We start from the raw sequence: 22,954 nt of genomic DNA on the forward strand, positions 1-22,954 counted from the left end.
CTTCATACATCTAGAGAGATGGTGTACCATTTATGAAAATCCATGTCATAGTACATTTCTCATTCTTTAAGTTCCCATAGGACTCTTCATTGCTCATGGTGTTCATGGCTTTTTCTATCAGCTATCTCAGCTCTCCTATCCTTTTTGTTCTGTTTTAGAGGACACTCAAATATGGACCTTTCTCACACAAGAACTATGCAGTAATGCAAGCAGAGACATGCCCACACTCTCTAATAAACAGAGTAGAGAAGGGTGTCCAGCAGGAAAGGGTGAAACAAGATTTCACACCAGTCATCAGTGGAACAAAAATACAGCACTGGGATAGGTCCCTAAAGACCCTCTTTTGCCTGCTGGCTCAGCAAGAAAAAACCTAGCTAACATGCTGGTAAGGATAGAAAATGTTCAGTATGTCAAATCTTCACTGGCATTTGAAAAATAACTGATGAAGAAAGGAAAACAAATTCTATTTTGATAAGTGAGGGAAAACTGATTCCCTTGAAGTATCCAACTCTACTTTTTCTGCATTATTGATGTACATGAAGATAAAAGACCAAATAATTTGCACACTTTATTTCATATTGTGAATATAAAACAAAAACAAAAGCTGCACTGAGCATTGTGACCAACATTATTTCTGATAAATAAAGTGGTACCTCAAGCAGCTCTACTAGTAAGAAAAAAAATAGGCTTGCAGTATATGATAACCTTATAACGAATTTTAAATCAGATTAGTTTGGCAAACAAACAGAGTTTGTGCATTTATTATGTATTTTGAATCATTTGTTTTGTTTCCAGCATGAACATAACATTCTCCCTTCAGAAGAAACACCATGGTAACAAACCAAGCTGAAGGCATTTCACCCAACCCATGAATTGACTCATCTACTAAGGAAAGCTGAGTGAGGTTAAGCAACTGGGCAGACAAGAGGACCACTAGACCTTTCCTAGTTATATGGTTCTAAGGTATAAATGAAAGAGGCAATGAACTCCATATCTCCCTACTAAATGAAGCTTAGAGAAAAAAGTATGTATAAATAAAAACACATATACATACACATTTTTAAAATAAATACACAATTTCATTTGTACTGTGCATTTGGCTTTTCAACATGATTACTTACCTGGTAAATAATGTCACGAGACATCAGGTGATTACCAGCTTGTTCATATTTAGATATTTCTTAGGCTATTTCCCTATTTTGTTTGCTCATTGGCATCACCTGGGCCAACTATTGGTGACAGGATCAATATATTTTCTAGAGCAGATCTTCTTAAATTGTGGGTCCTGACCCTAAATGGGGATTCCTTAGCTCAGTGTAGGGTCCTGAAAATTTTGACAGCAGTGAAAGGTTTCTGAACCTAGTGGCCGCACTACGGACTCTGTGGAAGAGGATTCAGCTGTACTTCCAAAGAAAGAGGAAAATAAGTGTTTAGCTAACCTAGCAAATGCTACTTTCTTATCAGTAAATGTCTGATTTTGTATCTATTTTATATACTTATATGCCCGGGTTAGGTAAAAATTTGTAAGGCCAAAAGGGGTACTGAGGGCAAAAGTTTATGAAGCACTGCTCTAGAAAATGGACTTATTCAGGGGATGCACTGTAGGCCTCCAAAACTTCACCACATAAAAGTTTCACACCTCTTTTTCATATGGGGGAAAAGTAATGTGTGTGAACATTATGCAGTGAAATACAGTATTCTGGAATATTCAGCTTGTTATGTCACGGCACTGGATGGATAAGAAAAGTGGAAGTGCCTAAAATTAAATCTACCATATAGATATTCAACACAATAAACTCTGTGCTCTATTGAATGAGGGTACTATCACCATTTGGATCTGACACATGGCTGCAAACCACAGCTGCACTCAATATTTATACCAAGTTCTTTGGTGCAGTTTGGACCCACTCAATTCAGCTGGTTAGATCAGCCTAAATGCAATTATTTGCTTATGAATTAATTCCAAATAAATTCATGATCAATTCCAAACTAATATATTAATTTTTCTTACTGGAATTATGCTGGCAGAAATCATAGCTAGTTCGGAACACTTAACCAACTAACAGCTTTAGGAAAATGTTTCAGTTCTAGGTCTATACTAATTTTAGACCCAAATGGCAATGGCTGTGTGGGTTGTCGTGTCCCCCCCCGGCACGCACCTTGAAAACTACAGCAGAATTATGTGTAGAGCTTTGGTGGAACAAACTGTAAACATTTCTATTACTTTACATTACAGTCTCCTTTACAGCCTTTGTTGTTATTGGAAGAAAAGTGCACATGCCCCAGTATTATTATTTTTAAAAAATGTTTGTGCTTTTGAAGCCAGCCTTGGGATTTAAGGAAGTAGGGATGAAGTGATTGTGCAAGTATGTAGCTTCAGATGAATCTGACCTCAAGTCTCTTTAAGAAGCATATTTGTATATAGCTCAGAGACCAAGCAGATCATACAAAACAACAGAGAGAAAAGACAAAGCAGACTTTGTTGACCACATCATGAAGTGTAACGAGACAGAACCACCAAGCCATTAGCAAGAAATGAGATGATATTCAACTGCTTTTCTAATTATTTTCATTTGGAAACAACTCATTGGTTGACTGATTGCAACTAAGAACACTTTGTCACAAAAATGATGCTAACCATGAAACTGTTTGTGTACAGCTGAGCTGTCTTCTACCCATTGGGACTTGGAAGAAATTAGTTAGAAGTAGTCTAGTTCTTAGTATAGGTGCAAGAAGCAATGTTTCCTAGTTTTTTTTAATCCTTCAAAATACATTTTCAGGAATTTTTAGAGGTGTTAGGGGAATTTACTTGCTTTTCAAAAGCAACAAGTAACACAATGAATTATTTTTCAAATCATCATAGTAAATAAAAACAAACCACACTTTAAAAGCAGCACTACATAGTCTGGTCCCATGGCACTAATTGGGCGTGGTTCAATGGTTTTCTTCATGCTAGCAGTTTCCAGGGGGAAAAAGAGGGAAGTGGGGAGTGTCAGGGCGCATTTTAATCTCTGAGGGCTGGGGAAATTTTCCCTATTTTTCAGGCAAGAGCTTATCATGACAGATCCAAGGCAGCATAGGTTTGGTCTTTAATGCAAGGGTTAGGAAATGTGGCACTCCGGGTGTTTGCTCTACAGCGTTCGTAATCCCTTAATACTGATGATGCTGATGGGGTCTATAGACCAAAATATCTGGGATGCCACAGTTCTCACTTTTCTTCCTAAAAAATTACTTCACAACCACTTCATGTGTCAGCTAAGCTGCAATAAACTGCAATTGGAACAATGCTATTCCATGTTGTATTATCATTCCCATGGGCTATTCTGAGTAATAAGGAATTAAAAGAAGGAAATTCACACTAGTCATGTACTCCTTTAATAATGAAAGGATTCATTGCACCAGAAGGTCACAGCATGATCAAGACAGGGAAACCAGGGACGGGGACTGTCAGGTACCCAATACATTGTAATCTGTCTGATAGCCACTGATGGCAACACAGAAAGTAAAGTACTTGTTATTTTGAGAAAAGTGTAATGTTCTTTGACTTGAAATGAAAGCCTAGGGCTGTTCTTAGCCAAATGATCCAGTCTGTTATGTTAGGGATATCACGGAGAACTACATTGCTCTTTCATTACCAGATAAATAGTTAGTACAACCATACATATAAATATTTCAAGAATCAACTAATTTCTGGCTACATGGTGTGGCTAGTAGAAGCTGGGTTAGAATCACTAGGCACTGTGCTGAACTTAACAGAAGCCCAACCTACCTTTGTTCATCTTCAAGTTCTTCTTTGGTCATCATAGCTTTATACTGGCTTCCCCTCAGTTTTCCAGGGCTATATTTAAAGAACTGTTCATCTGCTACAAATGAGAGAAAGATAATGCATCAGAGAAGGATACTTTTAGTTTATTATTTGGATTCCTTACTTCCTTAAACACCCAGTGACACATTCTACAGAGAGCACAACAAAACTTAACTGCCTTTAGATGTAAGCACGCTGAACATGTAACAAGCACACTGAAGATGTAAACAGGCTGATTATTCATTTATGAGAGGCAGCACATTTTCAAACCCACGCTTCAGATTTCTGATTGTGTCCCCAATTCCCCCTTAAAAGAGGGATCACAAATTCAGAGCAAACTTCACAGGCAGACGGTATGAAGTTAAAAGAAACAGGAGACCTGTGATGGAAAAGACTTTGGGACGTGACTGACTTTCAGAAAAGACCCTATGGAATGGGACCGAAGAGAACCTAATCTAATATTGTATCTTATGCTCCTTGAGTTTAAGACAGGGGTGGGAAACCTTCAGAAGTCAGTTTCCAACTTTCAGAATCCCTGACCTAATGAGGGGAACTGTTCAGTTAAAAATCTCAATCTCTAGAATTTGAAGCTAACTCAAAACTTTTCCTTTTGTTCTGTCTGTTTTTCTATCTCATATCCACTGCAAACAGTGTTTCTGGCTGTTTCTCTTGTTCTCCTAACCAATAAGATTCAAGACCATAGTTCCACTCCCTTGCTGAACTGTTACTATCACCATACCATATAGTACAGGGCTGGCCAACTGCAGCAGGTCCTGGATAATTTTTAATCCTGGGACCTTCCAAGATTCTCGTCAACAGCTCCTACAAAGCAGACTACTGCTGGTTCTCAAAAATTGGTATTTTATGTTAATATAGGGAGGCCTCGCATCCTATTTAAAAGGTAAATTACTGCACACAGGGGGTTCCATGAATAGCAATTTGCCTATTCTTTGGGGTAGAAAAAGGGCAGCCTGGGGACTGCAGCAGTTTGAGGGTGACAAAAACATGTTATGGGGGTTGGTTATGGCCTTAGGGACAGACTTTGTCACCATATAATCCAAGGAACCTAGTAAATGAGAGCAACAGAATTATTAGAGATGGATGTCTAGGTCTAATGATCAACAAATACTTGTCTTAGAATCCATAATGTTACCAGGGGGATACAGAGTAGAGCATTGTAATGCTAATTGGTTGGCTAAGAGGTCATGGAAATCATGCCGACACCAAGTTTTCTTTGTTACCAGCTGATAAGAACAGAATTTCTAAATACGGTCAAGCAAGTTTCTTTCCATTTGTAACAATGCATTATGTTTTCTTTCTTGAATCCTGCTGGACCACATTTCTGCCAATTAAAGCACTCTGGCGAACAGACAAGGAGCCAGAGGTTTATCTCTTCAAAGCAGATTTTGCCTCAGCTCTTTGTTTATGTTTTAAATCGCCCCTCTGGGTTATCCTCCTACAAGAGGCCCAGTAAGCAATACCACTGAAAGTCAATTACCAGCTCTATCGTGAAGGGATGCACCTGTGCCCATTTGTTTTTGTTTTAAGTGAAGAGAGATAAAGGTTTTATTTAAATAATCTCTGCACCAGATGGAGTATAAAGCAATGCTAGAATATTGTGGCGATCTCCAGAGGGGCATAGGTTGTTCTTAGTGTGGGCAGAGGAGTAGAGAAATGTCTGCTCTCAAAGTGCAGCCTGTACTGACATCCATGCTTTTTATGGCTAAGCTGAAAAGCAAACAGTGTAGTTTGTTCACCATTGTGATTTGCCATTCATTGTGAGACAGAGGCCCATAGCTAATTTGTATATGGTAATGTCATGCCGTCAGCAACATAATGACATCCTGTCAGTAATTTGCATCTCATTTGGAAGATTACAGAATTACCAAAAAGCCTTGTGCTCCATATCTTAGTCTGGAATTATTCTATCACCTTTCATTAAAACTACAAGAAGTGCTTGTCTTTGGAATACGTAAGAAACAGATATGAGAGAAGTATTGCTTGGCTACTTCCTGGCAACAACCCAGGCTTCCTTCTTTTGCAGCTACTTGGAGTTGTAGGAAAGCCTGATTGCCAAAGAAGAAAAGCCCATGCTCAACACACACAGTCCTGTTTCACAATTAAATTTTGACCAATGCCAGGTAATCTAAGCCCAGTTATCTAAACTTTTACTTTGATGAACAGACTGAGTCATTAATGACCTATGACAGATTAGTAGTGAATGAGGAATAGCAATGACTGGGATCCTCTCCCACAAGTGATGCCAGATCTCCAGCTGGCCCTACTACTCGGTAGAATGAAACAGGTATTTCAGGCACAGAGGGCACTGAAGGGAGATTGGATTCTTTAAACTACACAGTTTATTATTACTGTATATTCATTTGCAGGTAGGGTGGGGGTACTTGTGAGCTGTCTTTCCATGTGGGAAAGCAAATTATCTGGTGGATGGAGGGTGTCATTTGCTGTTCTGCCTAAGGCAAGACGTGTATTGATCCAGTCTTGGCTTTGTCATTGACCTCTAACCCACAGTTCACACCACACAAAAAGTTTCCTCAAAAAATCCCACATGTGCGATATACATATGAAGAAGCAATACTCCAAATACTTCTGTCTACCCATGAAATCTTGTCGTGCTCTCCATTTTTAATTTTCTTTTTTTTAAAAAAACAAACAAACAACCATGATTACCAATGGGAAAAGTTTGACTACCAAACACTGGACCATAGTACTTCATTTCCTACTAATGATATTACCTTACTTCTCTGTGTGAAATATGTACAAAAGTCAAGCTAATAACTTGATTGATTTCACTTTAAAGAGATGGAGGCACAACAGATTGAAGGGAAGAACCAAAAGCTTTACCACATACTTTTTATGGGACAAAGAGCAAAAAGAGCACCCCCTAAAATAGGGGAAATATGAGGTTTGTGCTTTGATAAATGCAAATCAGTTTCGGGTGGGCTCAGTACAAGAAAGGCATGGCATTCTGCAAAATCACTGTCACTTAGTCTCCTTGGCATTACGAATGCCAAGGGATTTATTTATTTATTTATTTGCTGCATTTATATGCTGCCCTTCTCACCCCGAAGGGGACTCAGAGCAGCTTACAAGATATATAGACATTCAATATATTATAGTATTCTGTATTAGGCCTGTGTGATCAATTAAAAAAAGTTTCAATACTCATTACTAAATTGGAAAAAGTCATTTCCAAAATGTTTTTAAAACATTTTAAATGTAACTATGACTTTTTTTCCCCTTTAAGTAATTGTGCTAAAGGGGCTCCTTTTTTCCTCATTGTTAGAGCTATAGGCATGAGACTTGAATTCTCTTGTCAGAGGGGTCCTCGCCATCCCAAACTACATTTCCCAGAATTCTCAGTCTCTTTCCCAGCTAGCTTGCCCTCCTAATGGTGACAGGCAACCTTAATTTGAAGAGGAATGGCCTCTTTGGCTTCATACTAACTGGGAAATTTACGAGGTTTATTGAAATGTAACGAAAAGTTATAGGTGAGTGTATTGATTCCTAAGTTTTTTGTGTGGCCGCCACCCCTCATATTTCTTAATATCACCTCTTATGTACGAATCTTACAAAACACATACGACAAAAGAATTACAAACCAAGTTTTGCACAGCCCTATTCTGTATCTCTAATCTAGTTTAGACTAGAAGAGTTGGAAGTCCTGCTGTGATTCATTATGCAATGTGATTCACAATCTTTCTGCATATACCATACCAGGATGGTATTTAAAGTTTTGCTTAGAAAAAAAGAATAGAATTATGTGTAGCTATGAATGGCAGTCCAAGTTGACTATAGACAGGAAAGGAAGAGTAATGTAATGATTTTCAGATGGTTTTATCCTCCACTTGATATACAGGGATTACTTGCTTTTCAACCACCCTTTTTTATATTACTTGCTTTTTTAACCATTTTAAATTATATCCTGAATCCATATATTTGCTCTGCTGCTTTGTCATATAATAAAACCAAATTAAATAAACTAATTTAAAATTTAATCAATTTAACCAAATAGAAAATAAGATCAGATTAAAATACAACATACGGTTCCATATTTCAATGATTTTCTGATTTGACAAGGTTAATTTGTCGAATAAGCTGAGGACGTCTGTATATAAATGTATAATTTGATCTAAGATGGAAAGAACGACAAGGTTTTGCTGGAATATGTCAACCCATTTTCATTCTTCTTTTTAATCCCAATGTGTTGATTTATGTTGCTTAGATTACAGCTAATATCCAGAGAGAAACATCTTAAATTGTGAGTTTAAAAGGCCAGCTATAAAAGCTTGTTTTGTCACTGGACCAAAAAGCAAAAAGTAGCCCCTCCCTCGTGCATTTCCTCCTCACATACCAAATGCTTTCAGTACAGCCAGCGGTCACAGTAACCACAAACACCATAGCCCTTGGCTCAGGAACATCAAGAAATTCAGCTTCATCAAATTCTCATTTCCCCTCACGGAAAAACCAATGCCATCCCCTAACTATAGCAAGCATACAAGTCTGATTGACTGGAAGCAAATGGAAATTTAGCTCACTGAATTATCACATGCTATCAAGAAAGGTTAAAATGGGATTTTAACAGGTCACTAGTCTTAGAGTCCCTCTATTCAATGCCTGTGAGACCAATTTCAGCATCTGCTGTATCAATCAGTTGGACCAGCCTTACTTATTTAAACCTTAAAAAGAAAACTAGGTAATTAAGCATATTGTTTCTATGACATTCAGGCATGAGTGCCAGTGCTTATGTTGCCAAAATGGCACCATTCATACAGGAAGGGAATCTTGGAAAACGTCAAAGTTTGCAGAAGGATGAAAAACATTTAGCATTTTTTCCTTCTAATAACATATATGGGAGTGCGTATACACTTAACATTATTCATACACAAGAACAAAGCATTCTAAACATGGCAAAGAAATCCTTTGACAGATATTTTACCTGAGCTGAGATGGGAAGAGAAGCCCCTACAGAAAATCGTTGCTTCTGCCAAACCTCAGGATACATTTTTCAGGTTCTGGACTCATATCAAAGTATGTAAGAGGAATGGAATGACCTACTTTAAACAACGCAGCTCAGGAACTATCATTTTAAAAAGGCTTTTACTCACTGTCTTTACTGTCTTTACTCACCGCACTAAGAATCTGTGAAATGCTATGACACTCTGTCCTGAAAGATATTTTCCCCCTTGCAGTCATTGCCACCCTTACCAATAAAGAAGTTTCTACTGAAACTCCTGCAATACAATCCCATGCACATTTTCATAGATGTGTTGTTGTTGTTTATTTGTTCAGTTGCTTCCGACTCTTCGTGACCTCATGGACCAGCCCACGCCAGAACTCCCTGTCGGCTGTCACCACTTCCAGCTCCTTCAGAGTCAAGCCAGCCACTTCAAGGATACCATCCATCCATCCATCTTGCTCCTGGTCGGCCTCTCTTCCTTTTTCCTTCCATTTTCCCCAGCATCATTGTCTTCTCTTAGCTTTCCTGTCTTCTCATGATGTGGCCAAAGTACTTCATCTTTGCCACTTATATCCTTCCCTCAAGTATGGACTGGTTGGACCTTCTCACAGTTCAAGGCACTCTCAGAGTTTTCCACCAATACCACAGTTCAAAAGGATCTATCTTCTTTTGCTCAGCCTTCCTTATGGTCCAACTTTCACATCCATAGGTTACTATGGGGAATAGATGTGGTCCCAGACAACTGAATGGGATTGAACTTTCTACCACAGAAGGCCTTGCAGCTTTACTTGGGTTTTAATTGGTTTTACTTTGGTGACTCTGCCACCTGACTGGAAATTCATCCACTTAACATTGTGTAATGTTATTTTTTTAATGGCAAGTGACGAAGGCATGAAGGCTGGTTTGGAAGATACTATATATACTTTTGTAAACATCAACCTCAGGAATAAATCAAAGGCAGATTTGAGGGTCAAAATTATAGATGTCAGATCAATATGCAAGGAAAGGAAAGTGCTAGTATTGTCTGGGGGTTCATCCATCCCTGGTCACTGCTGCCACCATTTTCCTGGTCAGGCACTCAAAATGGCCAGAAGTAGGACAGCAGTGAAGAGGGTGCCATGTGAAGCGTTAATGTTTTTTTATTTCAGAGATAGGAACCAACATTCAGATTATATATATTGGTTAAAAGTGTTGTTTTGATCACATTGGCTAGAACCAGGAAAGAAAACTGAACTTAAAACAGGCGGATGCTAGATTGATATACACCCATTGCAACTACTGACTGGTTTCATACTATGTAATAAAATTTGAAAACATTTATGTCCTGGTTTGAAAGTGTTATTTCCTGTTTAATTGTATGGCACTTTCCTTGAAATTAGTTGCTATACTACAGAAACTTTGTTTTTATAGCTGCCACAAACTGAATTAGTTGAGACTATGAGATATTCAATGAAAAACTATAGTGAAATGTGCTGCAGGATGTCCTGCAAAAGCTAAGTTTTTGCAGTTTAATAAACCTTTTCCATGTTTTTATGATAGAACCAATTAGAAAATGACATTTATAACCCAAGAACAAAAAATGTGATATATGCTATTATATCTGCTGCAGAAAAATAAAGTGATAGTATGAAGGCATCCTTTATTACCTAAAGACTGGAATAAGCATTTCTACAAAATTGGCCATATATCACCTGGACTGCTTGCATAGGTTCAAGCTGAGAATGTTTTATGTGGCCTGTTCAGACATGGGGCCAACCAGCACTCCAACCACTATGACACACTAGCTCAACAACAGTAAAAGAAGAAAGCAGTGGGAAGTTGACCAGAAAGTTGAGAAAAGAAATAAGGAGTTAGACTTCCTTTAGAAAAGCAACCATTTATAATGGAAAGATGTTTCAGATCATGAATGCTGCAGGCATATACACAAAATGCATTAGTGAGGTACAAAAATGTGCTGCCTAACCACTCAAGTAACACATGGTTGCTGGAGGCTTCACCTTTCTGGCTTCACCAGTCCTATTAATAATCCTAAATTATATAATGTTTTTCTTGGGGGCAGAGAGAAATAATGCACTCAACATCAGGGCCTTGAGTGTAAAAAAAATCTGTCTTCTTTTTGTTAAAGCCCCTGCTTCTGCTGTTCTAATAAAGATCTCTTCTCTTGAGTTGTAGGCTTTCCCTTTAATGCCATGTTCCAGGAATTAGTGATAGATAAAGTGGAGTCTCGCTTATCCAACATAAAAAGGCTGGCAGAATGTTAGATAAGTGAAAATGTTGGATAATAAGGAGGGATTAAGGACAAGCCTATTAAACGTCAAATTACATTATGATTTTACAAATTAAGCACCAAAACATCATGTTTTACAACAAATCAACAGAAAAAGCAAAAAGCAGAACTGAAAACCGACAGGTCACAGGTTCAAATCCGGGGAGAGCGCGGGTGAGCTCCCTCTATCAGATCCAGCTCCTCATGCGGGGACATGAGAGAAGCCTCCCGCAAGGATGGTAACACATCAAAACATCTGGACATCCCCTAGGCAAGGTCCTTTCAGACGACCAGCTCTCTTACACCAGAAGCAACTTGCAGTTTCTCAAGTTGCTCCTGACATGACAAAAACAAACAAACAAACAAAAGAGAAAAAGCAGTTCAATACATGGTAACATTATGTAGTAATTACTGTATTTACAAATTTAGCACCAAAACATTGCAATGTATTGAAACAGCTGTGAATCCAGCCAGGAGACAGACTGTGTTGGATAATACAGAACGTCAGATGAGCGAAGGCTGGATAAGCGAGACTCTACTGTATACTGCTAGGGAATGCCATTCTCGTTTTCATTTAATAGGATATATTCGTGTGCATAAGCAGAGGGAGGGCCACTGTGGGCCTTCCAAATGATTTTGAACAGCAAATCCTATAATCCCCCACCATGCTAGCTATACTAGCAAGAACAGTGTAAACTGCAGGACAAAAAATACTGGAAGTTCTTTTTTTCTTCTTCTTTTCTTTTTTCTTTTTTTTTTTGCCCACTGCGGGCTAATATAATTTGAAGGCCTTTCCACACAGCCCTATATCCCAGAATATCAAGGCAGAAAAATCTCACATTATCTGCTTTGAACTGGAATATACAGCAGTGTGGAATCAGATAACCCAGTTCAAAGCAGATATTGTGGGATTTTCTGCCTTGATATCCTGGGATATAGGGTTGTGTGGAAGGTCCCTGAGACTGACAAGCTCACTTAAGGAGACGTGTATTTTTCAGAGTTGATTTACTTATTTATTTATAGTATTTATAGTATTTATTATATTTATATACCGCTTTTCTCACCTCTGGGGGGACTCAAAGCGATTTACAAAATATAATGGCAAAATAATGGCAAAATTAGGACGAGCTTGAAAATGTGGTTGTTCCAGTGTGCCTTCCCAGAATAAGGAAACTCCAGGCAATATGCTCCTCAATGCACTTTACTTAGAGATTCAGGATGTCTGCACGCCCCATCCTAAGGTGGAATTACAAAATGGAAGTTGGGGAAGTTACCAGTACTCATGGGATAGGGGGCAGTATGGGGTTAGGGAGGGGCTTGGCAAGGGTGGCGGGTGGTGATTGGATGTTTGGGTGGCAGGGGATGATTGGATGTTTATTAAACTGCACCACAACTTTGAACCAATGGGCGGTCCTAAACCGAACCCCTTTGACTGTATAAAAAGGCCACATGGCTTGAGGCCTGTGTCGTTTCCACCAGGCGCCATGTTGCGTAGGAGGCGACCCAAGCAGCTGCTTGACTTCTAAGTAAACTGCTTTCTTGAAAGAACCTGACTGCCTGTCTTGTTGTTCCTGCGCCCGCCGATTTGCAGCCTAGGAAAGAGATCATCCACTTCATTTTTGGTGACCCCGACGTGATTACTTTGAAGGGCCGATAACAACAAGGCAGGCCCTGTTGGCAGGCCGATTGCTGGTCCAGGACCGGGACTGGAGGCAACCACCGTGAGCCGAGAAGAAGGGGGCCCCCGACCGCCGCATAACCGGTTGCGGTGCTTCCCTCTTTGGGCCGGGCCCGAACCAGGACAATCGCAGTCGAAAAGTTCGCAAGAAACCAGTCCGGGGAGGATCCAGGTGGAAAGTCCAGGGGCGAAGGTTGTTCCGACGTCTTCAGAAATCTGGCAAGTATAGTGGTCAAGTTAGACACTAGGGAACACACACATAGGGCCGGTACCGGGGGAAAGGAAGGGTGATCACTAAGTTTCCCTGAGGGAGGGAAAAGGGAGGAAGGACTGAAAACCTTGCGGTTCCTGAAGTACACCGTTGAGTGTCCGGGTGCTCAGGCCAAGGCGGAAGGTCCGCGTAGGAACCATGGGTGGGGGAGGTTCAAAAAAGGACACCCCATTAGGATGCATGTTGAGGAATTTTGACAAATTTGTGGCGGCTTCAAGTCAGGCCGATCCAGAGGATTTTAAGGACTATAGGTTGAGGAATTTATGCACTAATGAGTGGCCGACTTTTCCATTTGGGTGGCCAGAAGAAGGAACTTGGGATATAAAAAAGATTAGGCAGGTTGAGGCCTATTGTGCTGAACATCATCCAGATCAGCTCATTTACATAGATGCGTGGGATACTGTAGTGACTCAGAATCCGGACTGGGTGCAGCAGTGTAAGAAGCTTAGGTGTATGGCTATACGCAAAAAGGGAGGCCGAAAACCAGCCAAGATCTTGGAGGCAGATGCAGAAGAAGAATGGCCCCAGGCGGTTCGAAGGAGGATCCCGGCGGGACTTCCAGGCCCTCCACCTCCTCCTACGGCCCCTCCGGCGGCCCACAACTTGTCCCCAGGACAGTCAGTAGTTGCAGAATTTGACCCTCTTGCTCCACCAAATATGGGTCCGCCGCCTTTGCCACCTTATGATAGTACTCCCTTGAGGCCTACTCCATCTGGGCCTCATGGGGACCTCTCTAAAGAATTGCAGAAGTATGTGAATCGGAGACTGCCCAGTGATGCAAGCCCGGCTCTTACACGAGCAAGGGAGGCTTTGAAAAAAGGAATAGGCGCAGATATGCCTACTGGGGACTTATTGGGAGAATTCCCGATAAGGGAAGTCTACGCCTTAGGACAAAATGACGCAGTCCAATCCCTCTTTCAGGTGGTCCCATTTACTAGCAGTGATCTCCTGAATTGGAAGAATTCCACACCTCCTTACTCAGAACAGCCGATGGCAATGGCAAATCTCTTAGAGACAATAATGTCCACCCATAATCCCACTTGGAAGGACTGCAAACAACTTTTGCAGGTCCTCTTCACTAACGAAGAAAGGAGGCAGATTTTAAATCAGGCAAGCCTAATTGCCCAAGAGGTAGAGGGGAGGCCGGCCGCTACTGACGTGGCCGAATGGGGACGTCAGCAGTTTCCCCAAGAGGTAGACCCGCAGTGGAACTACCAGGAGGTAGCACATCGCCAGAGGTTGAGTGTTTTCCAGGGGATTTTGGTGAAGGCTGTGAGGCGAGGGCCCCCGAGACCAGCCAACATTTTAAAAATCCAGGGGATACGCCAGGAGAAGTCTGAATCGCCCACAGCATTTCTTGAAAGGTTAGAAGAAGCATATAGAAAATACAGTCCATACAATCTGGACGATGATAATGGGAAACGTGCGATACAACAGTCATTCATTACTCAGGCAGCGGATGACATTAGAAGGAAGATACAGAAACAGCCAGGGTTCATAGGTAAATCTATGACAGAACTCCTGGCCATAGCGGACCAAGTCTATATGGCCAGAGATCAAGTTGAGGAGGAGAAAAGAAAGAAGGACAGGAAAGAAGGGTACAAGGTTTTGGTTAATATGATGGAGAAGCCCGAGGCGCCCAGGGGACGGGGGCGAGGGAGAGGTAGAGTACGGTTGGACTGGAACCAGTGTGCCAAATGTAAGAGATATGGGCACTGGAAGGGACAATGCAGGGGACAGGAGGTAGAGGGACCAGTCCAGAAGGATATGGGGGGTCGAGGAAGAGGTAGAGGGAATGGTCGAGGAAGGGGACGCGGAAGCTACGTCCCATTCCCCAGGAAGGAGATAGCAGCCGCCATAGTCTCAGAAGAGAATCAGTGGGTGGACATGGAGGAAGAGGAGGAAGAATGAAGTGGCCAGGCTCTTGTACTGCTGGATCCCGGGGAGCCGATGGTTAAGGTTAAAATCGGGAACCAGCAATTGGACTTTCTTGTAGATACTGGGGCAGAACGGACAGTGGTAAACCAAATGGTGAGCCCCCCCACAGATTACACCACCCGAGTGGTGGGTCTTTCTGGAAAGATGCAAAGGTGTCCGTTTCTGCAGGAAAGGACCTGTAACCTAGCAGGTCATGAAGTAAAGCATAGACTGTTGTACCACCCAGATTGCCCAGTGTCCCTATTGGGAAGGGACATTTTGAGTAAGCTCCAAGCGCAGATTCAGTTTTTAGAAGGGGGCCAGATGGAATTGACTTTGCCAATGGAAGAGGAATGGAGACTGATGGTTGCAAAGGAGGGGAACCCCGGAGGCGGCTCCAGTATACCAGAGTGGCCATGGGATAGGACCCCAGCGGTCTACGAGAGGGGGAAGAGAAGACGCATTCAAATGGACCCCGGGGTGCCAGGAGGCGTTCGAGAGACTGAAGGAGGCTTTGATGACTTCGCCGGCCCTTGGACTGCCAGATGTGGAAAAACCCTTTGTCCTATTCGTCTCTGAAAAGGATGGAGTGGCTATGGGTGTCCTTACACAGAAATTAGGATCTTGGCAGCGGCCGGTAGCATATTTGTCTAAGCAGTTAGATACAGTGGCCCAAGGGTTGCCCCCTTGCCTAAGGGCAGTGGCGGTAACCGTCGACTTGATCAAGGAAGCTAGTAAACTGACCGTAGGACAGCCGCTGACCGTAAGGGTACCACACCATGTTAAGCCATTACTAGATACAAAGGGACCTCGATGGCTCACGAACGAGAGACTGACTAAGTATGAGGGGGTCCTGTGTAATAACCCAATGGTGACCCTTGAGACCTGTGCCTCCCTAAACCCGGCCACCCTGTTACCTGTCCCAGGGGATGAAACAACTCACCAATGCACTCAAGTGATGGAACAGGTATATTCCAGCCGGCCAGACTTAAAGGATGTGCCGTTGTCTAAAGTAGACTTGACCCTATACACTGATGGTAGCAGCTTCATTGAGAGTGGTGAGAGGCGAGCAGGATACGCTGTTGTCCAGGAGGGAGGGGAGGTCCTGGAAGCAGAGCCTCTACCTCCGGGGACCTCAGCTCAAAAGGCGGAGCTTGTGGCCTTGACCCGAGCTCTACAGTTGGCGAAAGGAAAGCGGGTCAATGTCTACACAGATTCCAAGTAGGCATTCACCACGCTGCATGCCCACGGGGCATTGTACAAGGAGCGGGGACTCCTAACGTCGGCTGGAAAGGGCGTAAAGTATGCGAGTGAGATTGTAGCTCTCCTGGAGGCGGTCTGGGATCCGGATCGGGTAGCGGTGATGCACTGTAAGGGCCACCAAAGAGGGGAAGATGCGGTCACAAGAGGAAATCGCCAGGCGGATTTGGCCGCAAAGGAAGCCGCTCGGCAGGGTGCTGTACAAGGAAGGGTGGCAGTATGTAGAACCGATACTTCCCCTTTAGAAAGATTTCAATACACAAAGGAGGAGGAGGAGTGGGCTCTCACAGAAGGAGGACAATGGGAAGATTCAGTGATCGTGATGCCAGATCACCGTGTCTATGTTCCTAAAAACATGGCATGGCACATAGTACAACAGGCACATCATACCACACACTTAGGAAAAGGTGCCCTAGCGAAACTCCTCGAGAGACAGCTATACATCAACGGGCTACACAGTCTGTCCAGGGCAGCCGCCATGAGATGTTGGACATGTGCCAAAAACAATCCAAGAGAAGGACCTTTGCAACCTCCTGGGATCCAGCATACTGGGGGAACCCCTTTCGAGGCACTGGTCGTTGACTTTACGGAGATGTCCTCTCATCGGGGGCTCCGATACCTGCTGGTGTTTGTAGATACTTATACCGGGTGGGTAGAGGCCTACCCCACCCGAACTGAAAAGGCTGTCGAGGTGTCCAGGGCCCTCCTAAGAGACATTATTCCTCGATTTGGAATACCCCTGCAGATTGGCTCAGATAATGGCCCAGCTTTTGTCCATAAAACCATACAGGGATTGGCCGTCCTATTAGGAACAAAGTGGAAATTGCATTGCGCGTATAGACCTCAATCATCAGCTAAGGTTGAAAGGATGAATAGGACTTTAAAGTCAGCAATTTCCAAAATTTGCCAAGAGACTGGGCTACAATGGCCAGTCGCCCTGCCAATGGCATTGCTAACAGTCAGGTGTACTCCGCACCGGAGGACAGGACTGTCTCCTTATGAAAGGCTGTATGGGAGACCTCCACTCAATTTGAAAAACATTTTAATGCAAGGGGCAGAGGCCCATGTAGTAGGAGAAGAGCAAACGGAGGGACAGTTACGAGCTTTGGGAAAGCAGTTGGAAAAGTTAGCTCAATATGTTGCAGATCTTCATCCTCCTTATCCTACCACACCTCTGCATTGTTTTTCACCAGGTGACGAGATTTTAGTAAAGGAATGGAAGATTGACCCTTTGGGGCCAAAGTGGAGAGGGCCATATATGGTGATATTGTCAACCCCAACCGCAGTAAAAGTTAGGGAGATTAAACCCTGGATTCATTATACCCGCATAAAGCAAGCCCCACCTACGTGGAGGGTGGGAGGAACCGATCCGAGTGGATTAAGACTCAGGATTGTCCGGCAACACCCTAAGGGGACAACAAGGCCATGAAGCTGACCCCTTCGGGAACAACAGAACGCCGTTGGTCAAGTATGTCCCAGCGTGGCCAACCGAAAGCATTCTCCTGGAGTTGGTGGAAAAATGTCCTCATGGGAAGGAGGGAGACTAGAGGGCCGGTGGGACGGAGAACGGTGTTTGGGTTTATAGTGTTGTTTAGCATGTTTGCACCGACCCTTGGGAATTGGTTTACTCTTCATGCCAGCGAAATGTTCAAGGTACATGGGAAAAATGTGACACTGATTTATGAGCACCCCCGGAGGGTGGGGGATTTTGCCTTTCTCCCTGATGTGTTTAATGAACCCCAACCAGTCTTGGACGACTTATACCGAATAAACAATAATCAGCCCCCAGGGCTATTTACTAATGTTTCCAATAGGGCGGGAAACGATAGGAGTACATTGATTAGATTCCGAAAAGCCACCAGGGGTTTGTGTTTCTGTTTTGGCACAAAAGAAAAACAACCAAGTTTTGCCAGGGGGATACAAAAGATTTTTGATGAGATGGGAAACTATAGTGCCTGTAGAGATCGTTTCTTTCTCCATGGTGCCTATAATTACTCATACCTTAATGACACTAATAATCTCTCGGATTTTCTAAATGAGTCCGAATGGAAAGAGATATATCCAAATTTTCAATACACTTCCCAAGTAAGAATCTTTCCGGACCCTATAAATGTATGGTGGATAAGAGATCCCAACTTATGGTTTTTCTTTGATAAATGGGCTACTAAATACCATCCTGGGAAATATCAGTGTGCCGGCATAGGATACCTGACTTTCCCAGTCCGGGTTTTACACCTCACAGGAAAGATATCCGCCGGACCCCGAGCACGGAAAAAGAGGACAACTTACCAAACAGGGCCCCTAGGGGCAGGGTGCTCGGACGAGGTTATAATAGGACAAGGTTTGTCCTACTCAGAGGGGGCAAGGGTGATTGGAGGATCATTCACTGGGACTCTGACACTCGGGTCCTATCCAGGGATCATCTCTCAGGAAAATAGGAGGAGTATTTTAGGCCTCACCTGTAGATTGGAGAAGAGTGTAAATGCCACTGGGGAGATTGTAAGGGCCTTACAGACTGAAGTTGAAGAGTTAAGCCAGATGATTATGCAGCAAAAGGTAGCTCTAGACTATTTGCTGGCTGCAAAAGGAGGTTTCTGTAAGATGGTGGGGCCCCAGTGCATAGTTAGGTTCCATAACCTGAACTCTACCATTCAGGATGATCTTGAAACGTTACACAACTTAATAAATGACAATGTAAAAGAAGATCTGGGATGGTCCCCCTTCTCATGGTTAACCGATTGGTTGCCCTCAGGAACATGGATAAAAGAAATATTGATGATTTTTATGCTAGGCTTGTTTGTATTTTTCATTGTACTATGTTGTTCTCCCATAGTCATGCAAATGTGTACCAAATATATGATTCAGACCCCAACGGTGGAAAAAGTTGCTATGTTTCAACCCAGTAAGACTTGGAGGGATCCATAAAATGTTTATATTGTTGTACTCAAATGATAATGTCATTTTCACATTTGTGGAACTGTTAAAACGGTTATTTGATGTTTCGTTTGAAAAGATAATGACCACTGGTCTAATAGGATGGTCTACTGGGAGCTTTTCCAATTTCCCTAGACAATTGGACTTTCAAGGTCGGACGGGTTTTAAAAAATAAAATAAAATGGGGGAATAAGGTGGAATTACAAAATGGAAGTTGGGGAAGTTACCAGTACTCATGGGATAGGGGGCAGTATGGGGTTAGGGAGGGGCTTGGCAAGGGTGGCGGGTGGTGATTGGATGTTTGGGTGGCAGGGGATGATTGGATGTTTATTAAACTGCACCACAACTTTGAACCAATGGGCGGTCCTAAACCGAACCCCTTTGACTGTATAAAAAGGCCACATGGCTTGAGGCCTGTGTCGTTTCCACCAGGCGCCATGTTGCGTAGGAGGCGACCCAAGCAGCTGCTTGACTTCTAAGTAAACTGCTTTCTTGAAAGAACCTGACTGCCTGTCTTGTTGTTCCTGCGCCCGCCGATTTGCAGCCTAGGAAAGAGATCATCCACTTCATTTTCCCTTTAATTACCTATCCTTCTCGCCTTGTCATGCCCAGAACTTTTTAAATTTTTTAACTACTACATTTGGCTCTGCCACAGATTTTAATGCATCGTGATGTTTTGTTAATGTTTATTGCTTTGTTTATAAGTTCATTTATTTTGATTTGCTGTTGTTTTGTTGATGTATTTGGGCTCGGCCTCTTGTAAGCCGCATCGAGTCCTTCGGGAGATGGTAGCGGGGTATAAATAAAGGTTTATTATTATTATTATTATTATTATTATTAAATTCAATGCCTTACATACATAAACTAAATCAAACAACATATGACTTATCTGGTGTATATTACACCTTTTCCCCATAATTGGGGAAATTTTGCAATTTCAGGAGGTGCAGGAATTTCTCATGCTTTCAACCTGCTGAAAGAAACTGCGCCAACAGCCACCATCTTACACCTCCACAACTGTTCTCTCTTGGCCCTTGAAAACCAACTATCTAAGGCCTAGTCTACATGGGCAAAAAAAAAAGTGGAATCACCTCAAATCCATTGCTGGCAATCTCCAAAATGTTTACCAGCTTCTGATTTTTAGATGTAAAATTACTTTGCCCCAATTTGGGGGTAAAACTGAGCTTGTGGAAAACTCCAGAACATCCTGGGACTGTGTGGTAATCAGGACAGCAGGATCAGGTCTGGTTCGGGCAAATGTGCTATCCAAAAACCATACTATCACCCTTTCCCTGATCTGAGTAGCACCGAGTGTTACCGTTGTCACTTCTAGCCAGTCATGGGCTTTTGCTAATGTTAAAATGGGGTACCCATGTTTTGAGGGCAGGTGATATTTCCAAGCTAAGGATGGCTGAATCTGAGGATATGGAGGGTTTACAAGCTCCGTCCTGACCATCGCCAGTTTTGTTTAGGTTATAATGGATCAGAATGTAGTTGAAAATAAGGCCTTCCACCCAAGGAAGTCCTGAACAACTGCTGACAGATGATACAATACTATTTACCAGGACAAGCCAATTTCATCCAGTATCAGTTTGTTTATTGAAACTATACAACTAGCCAGTCTCCTATCTATTTAAGCAAGTAAATCTTGGCCTGACATAGGACTAAAATGACAGAAAAGGATTGACTGGCTTAGTTTGTGCATCAAGCTATTGTTAAAGACACATGAGCCAGACCTATGAAGAAATATAGCAATACTAACTCTCACCCCCAAATTACTTGCTACATGAGCAAATGTTATGTGTGATGTTCCTCTGTCTTTCTCAAACACAGATAATGCTATCTCTATCTTGTGGACATGGTGTGTGAGGATTAAAGATTGTTTATAAGTATTATAGGCATAATCCTCCTCAGTCAATAGGATTGTGGCTGTGACATCGGGCCTCGTCACAGCAGGAAAGTGGGACAAAGTAGCACAGCTTCCATCTGTACCCTTTCCTTTTTACTGGAAAAACATGCAGTGTATCAGTGTGTGGGGGGGGGGGGGGGGGGGGTAAGAGAATGGGCAGAGGGATGGCATCTCTAAGCTTTGGCTCTTGCTAATTATGATCACATACATATCTCAGTCAGAACAAAGGAAAGTGTGAGAACTGCACTGTCCTCTGGATGTTGTTCGACCACCTTAGGCAAACCAGCTAAAGAGAAGGAATGATGGGACCTGCTATTCAGCAATGCACATTACTACCATCTTTAACTTAGACTGAAGAGTAAAGGCAACCAATGGTCTTCGTGTAAAGGCAACCAATGGTCCTCCAGATGTTGGACTACAGCTTTCACCTCCAACCATTGGTCATGCTGTCTGGGGCTGATAAAGGAGTTATGAGTCCAACAACATCTCACAGGCTAGAGGTTCCCCATCATTATACTGGGTAATCTTGGGCACTGTGCTCAACCAAACCAGACAAAACAATACTCATATGTGCCATTCTAAGTGCTAGAGGGGAAGGGCAAGAAACGAGTATGTCAACTGAAAACATAAACAGATTTTCTCCATTGACTGCAATTACAAGATGTAGATGTAAATCTTCTTAAATGATAATTTTGTCCTCTTTCTAGAAAGGCGATGCAGAACTTTTAAAAATACATTACTATATGGTTTACTTCTTTAGTTGCACAGAGACAGGATATTAGGATTAACGTTGGCACCTTGAAAACAAGTAAACAATACCAACAGAACATTGCCGGTTACTTTATCAGCAGAGATGAAGTTTCCAAGGCAGGCTCACCTTCTATGTTATGCATAACACCAATGCCAAAGTCATATGAAACTCAAAATCTCCACAGGGTTTAGGAACTGATTAGGGTGATCCACACCAGGAGGCTGAGTGATCTGGATGGGTTACTGATGGTCTAAGGGATTTTCCTGTCATCTTGGCAGGCAATTCTGTTGACACTCTGGCTGACCTCTAGAATGGGGAAATAGCCGACAGTGGGCACAATTGTTCCTGAACGTCCCTCTTATAGAGTGGAGCCAAACTGGTCCCCTGAGTTTGCAGCAATGAAGTAAGTAAGGCGGAGACTAGAACAATGTTTTTGCTGTCACCATTACATTGGCAAAGAACTGTCCAGTGGAGTTGTTTCAAGTGGTCAGATGACTGTTACAAACTGGTCCTCAAGAGGAAAATGCTGACAACTCAAGAGCTCATTATGAAGAATTTTCACTCCAACTTTGGTGATGTAGTTTATACAGTCCCAGTGGATGTAATCCTGCTTAAACAGAGTTGACAGTTACTTTTCAATCTGCACAGCCTGACGATGTAGACAGGATCTTTGGTGAGGTGAAAGCTATCACATGTCCTCTAAATCCTTGCCCTTCCTGGTTGATCAAACAGGCCAGAGGGGGAATGGTGGAGTAGGTGAAGGCTGTTGTCAATGTCTTCTTAGAACAAGGCAGAATTACAACTTGTCTAAAGGAGATAGTTGCGAGGTCTATATTTAAAAAGCAATTCCTGAATCCCCTCATAATGAGTAATTATTAGCCAGTGACCAACCTTCCATTTTTGGATAAGATTTAGGGGTGTTTGATGGCCTCCTAATTCCAGGATTTTTGGATGACATGGATGGATGAGATCTATTGTAATCTGGTTTCAGGCCTGGTGATGGGAGACATTACTTTGGTCACCTTGGTAAATGTCCTACACAGAGAACTGGACAGAGGGGTGTGCCCTTGCTGGTTCTGCTGGATCTCTTGGTGGCTTTCAATACTATCAACCATGGTATCCTTCTGGGCCACCTCACTGGGATGGGTCTTAGGAGGAGCTGTTTTGCAACGGCTCTGTTACTTC

At 42.5% G+C, this 22,954-nt stretch overlaps 1 protein-coding gene across 4 annotated transcripts in view; it reads right to left on the reverse strand.

Moving 5' to 3' along the window:
• The window catches only part of MXRA7 (matrix remodeling associated 7), a 76,130-nt gene that overhangs the window by 18,661 nt on the left and 34,515 nt on the right, over window positions 1-22,954 (reverse strand). For all 4 annotated transcript variants that reach the window (XM_060764596.2, XM_060764597.2, XM_060764598.2 and 1 more), the window contains exon 3: window positions 3,770-3,863. In XM_060764596.2, coding sequence (XP_060620579.2) covers window positions 3,770-3,863 — 94 coding nt within the window. The remainder of the gene's footprint in view (window positions 1-3,769; window positions 3,864-22,954) is intronic.

Source organism: Anolis sagrei, chromosome 2 (assembly GCF_037176765.1).
Source record: "Anolis sagrei isolate rAnoSag1 chromosome 2, rAnoSag1.mat, whole genome shotgun sequence".
NCBI lineage: Eukaryota > Metazoa > Chordata > Lepidosauria > Squamata > Dactyloidae > Anolis > Anolis sagrei.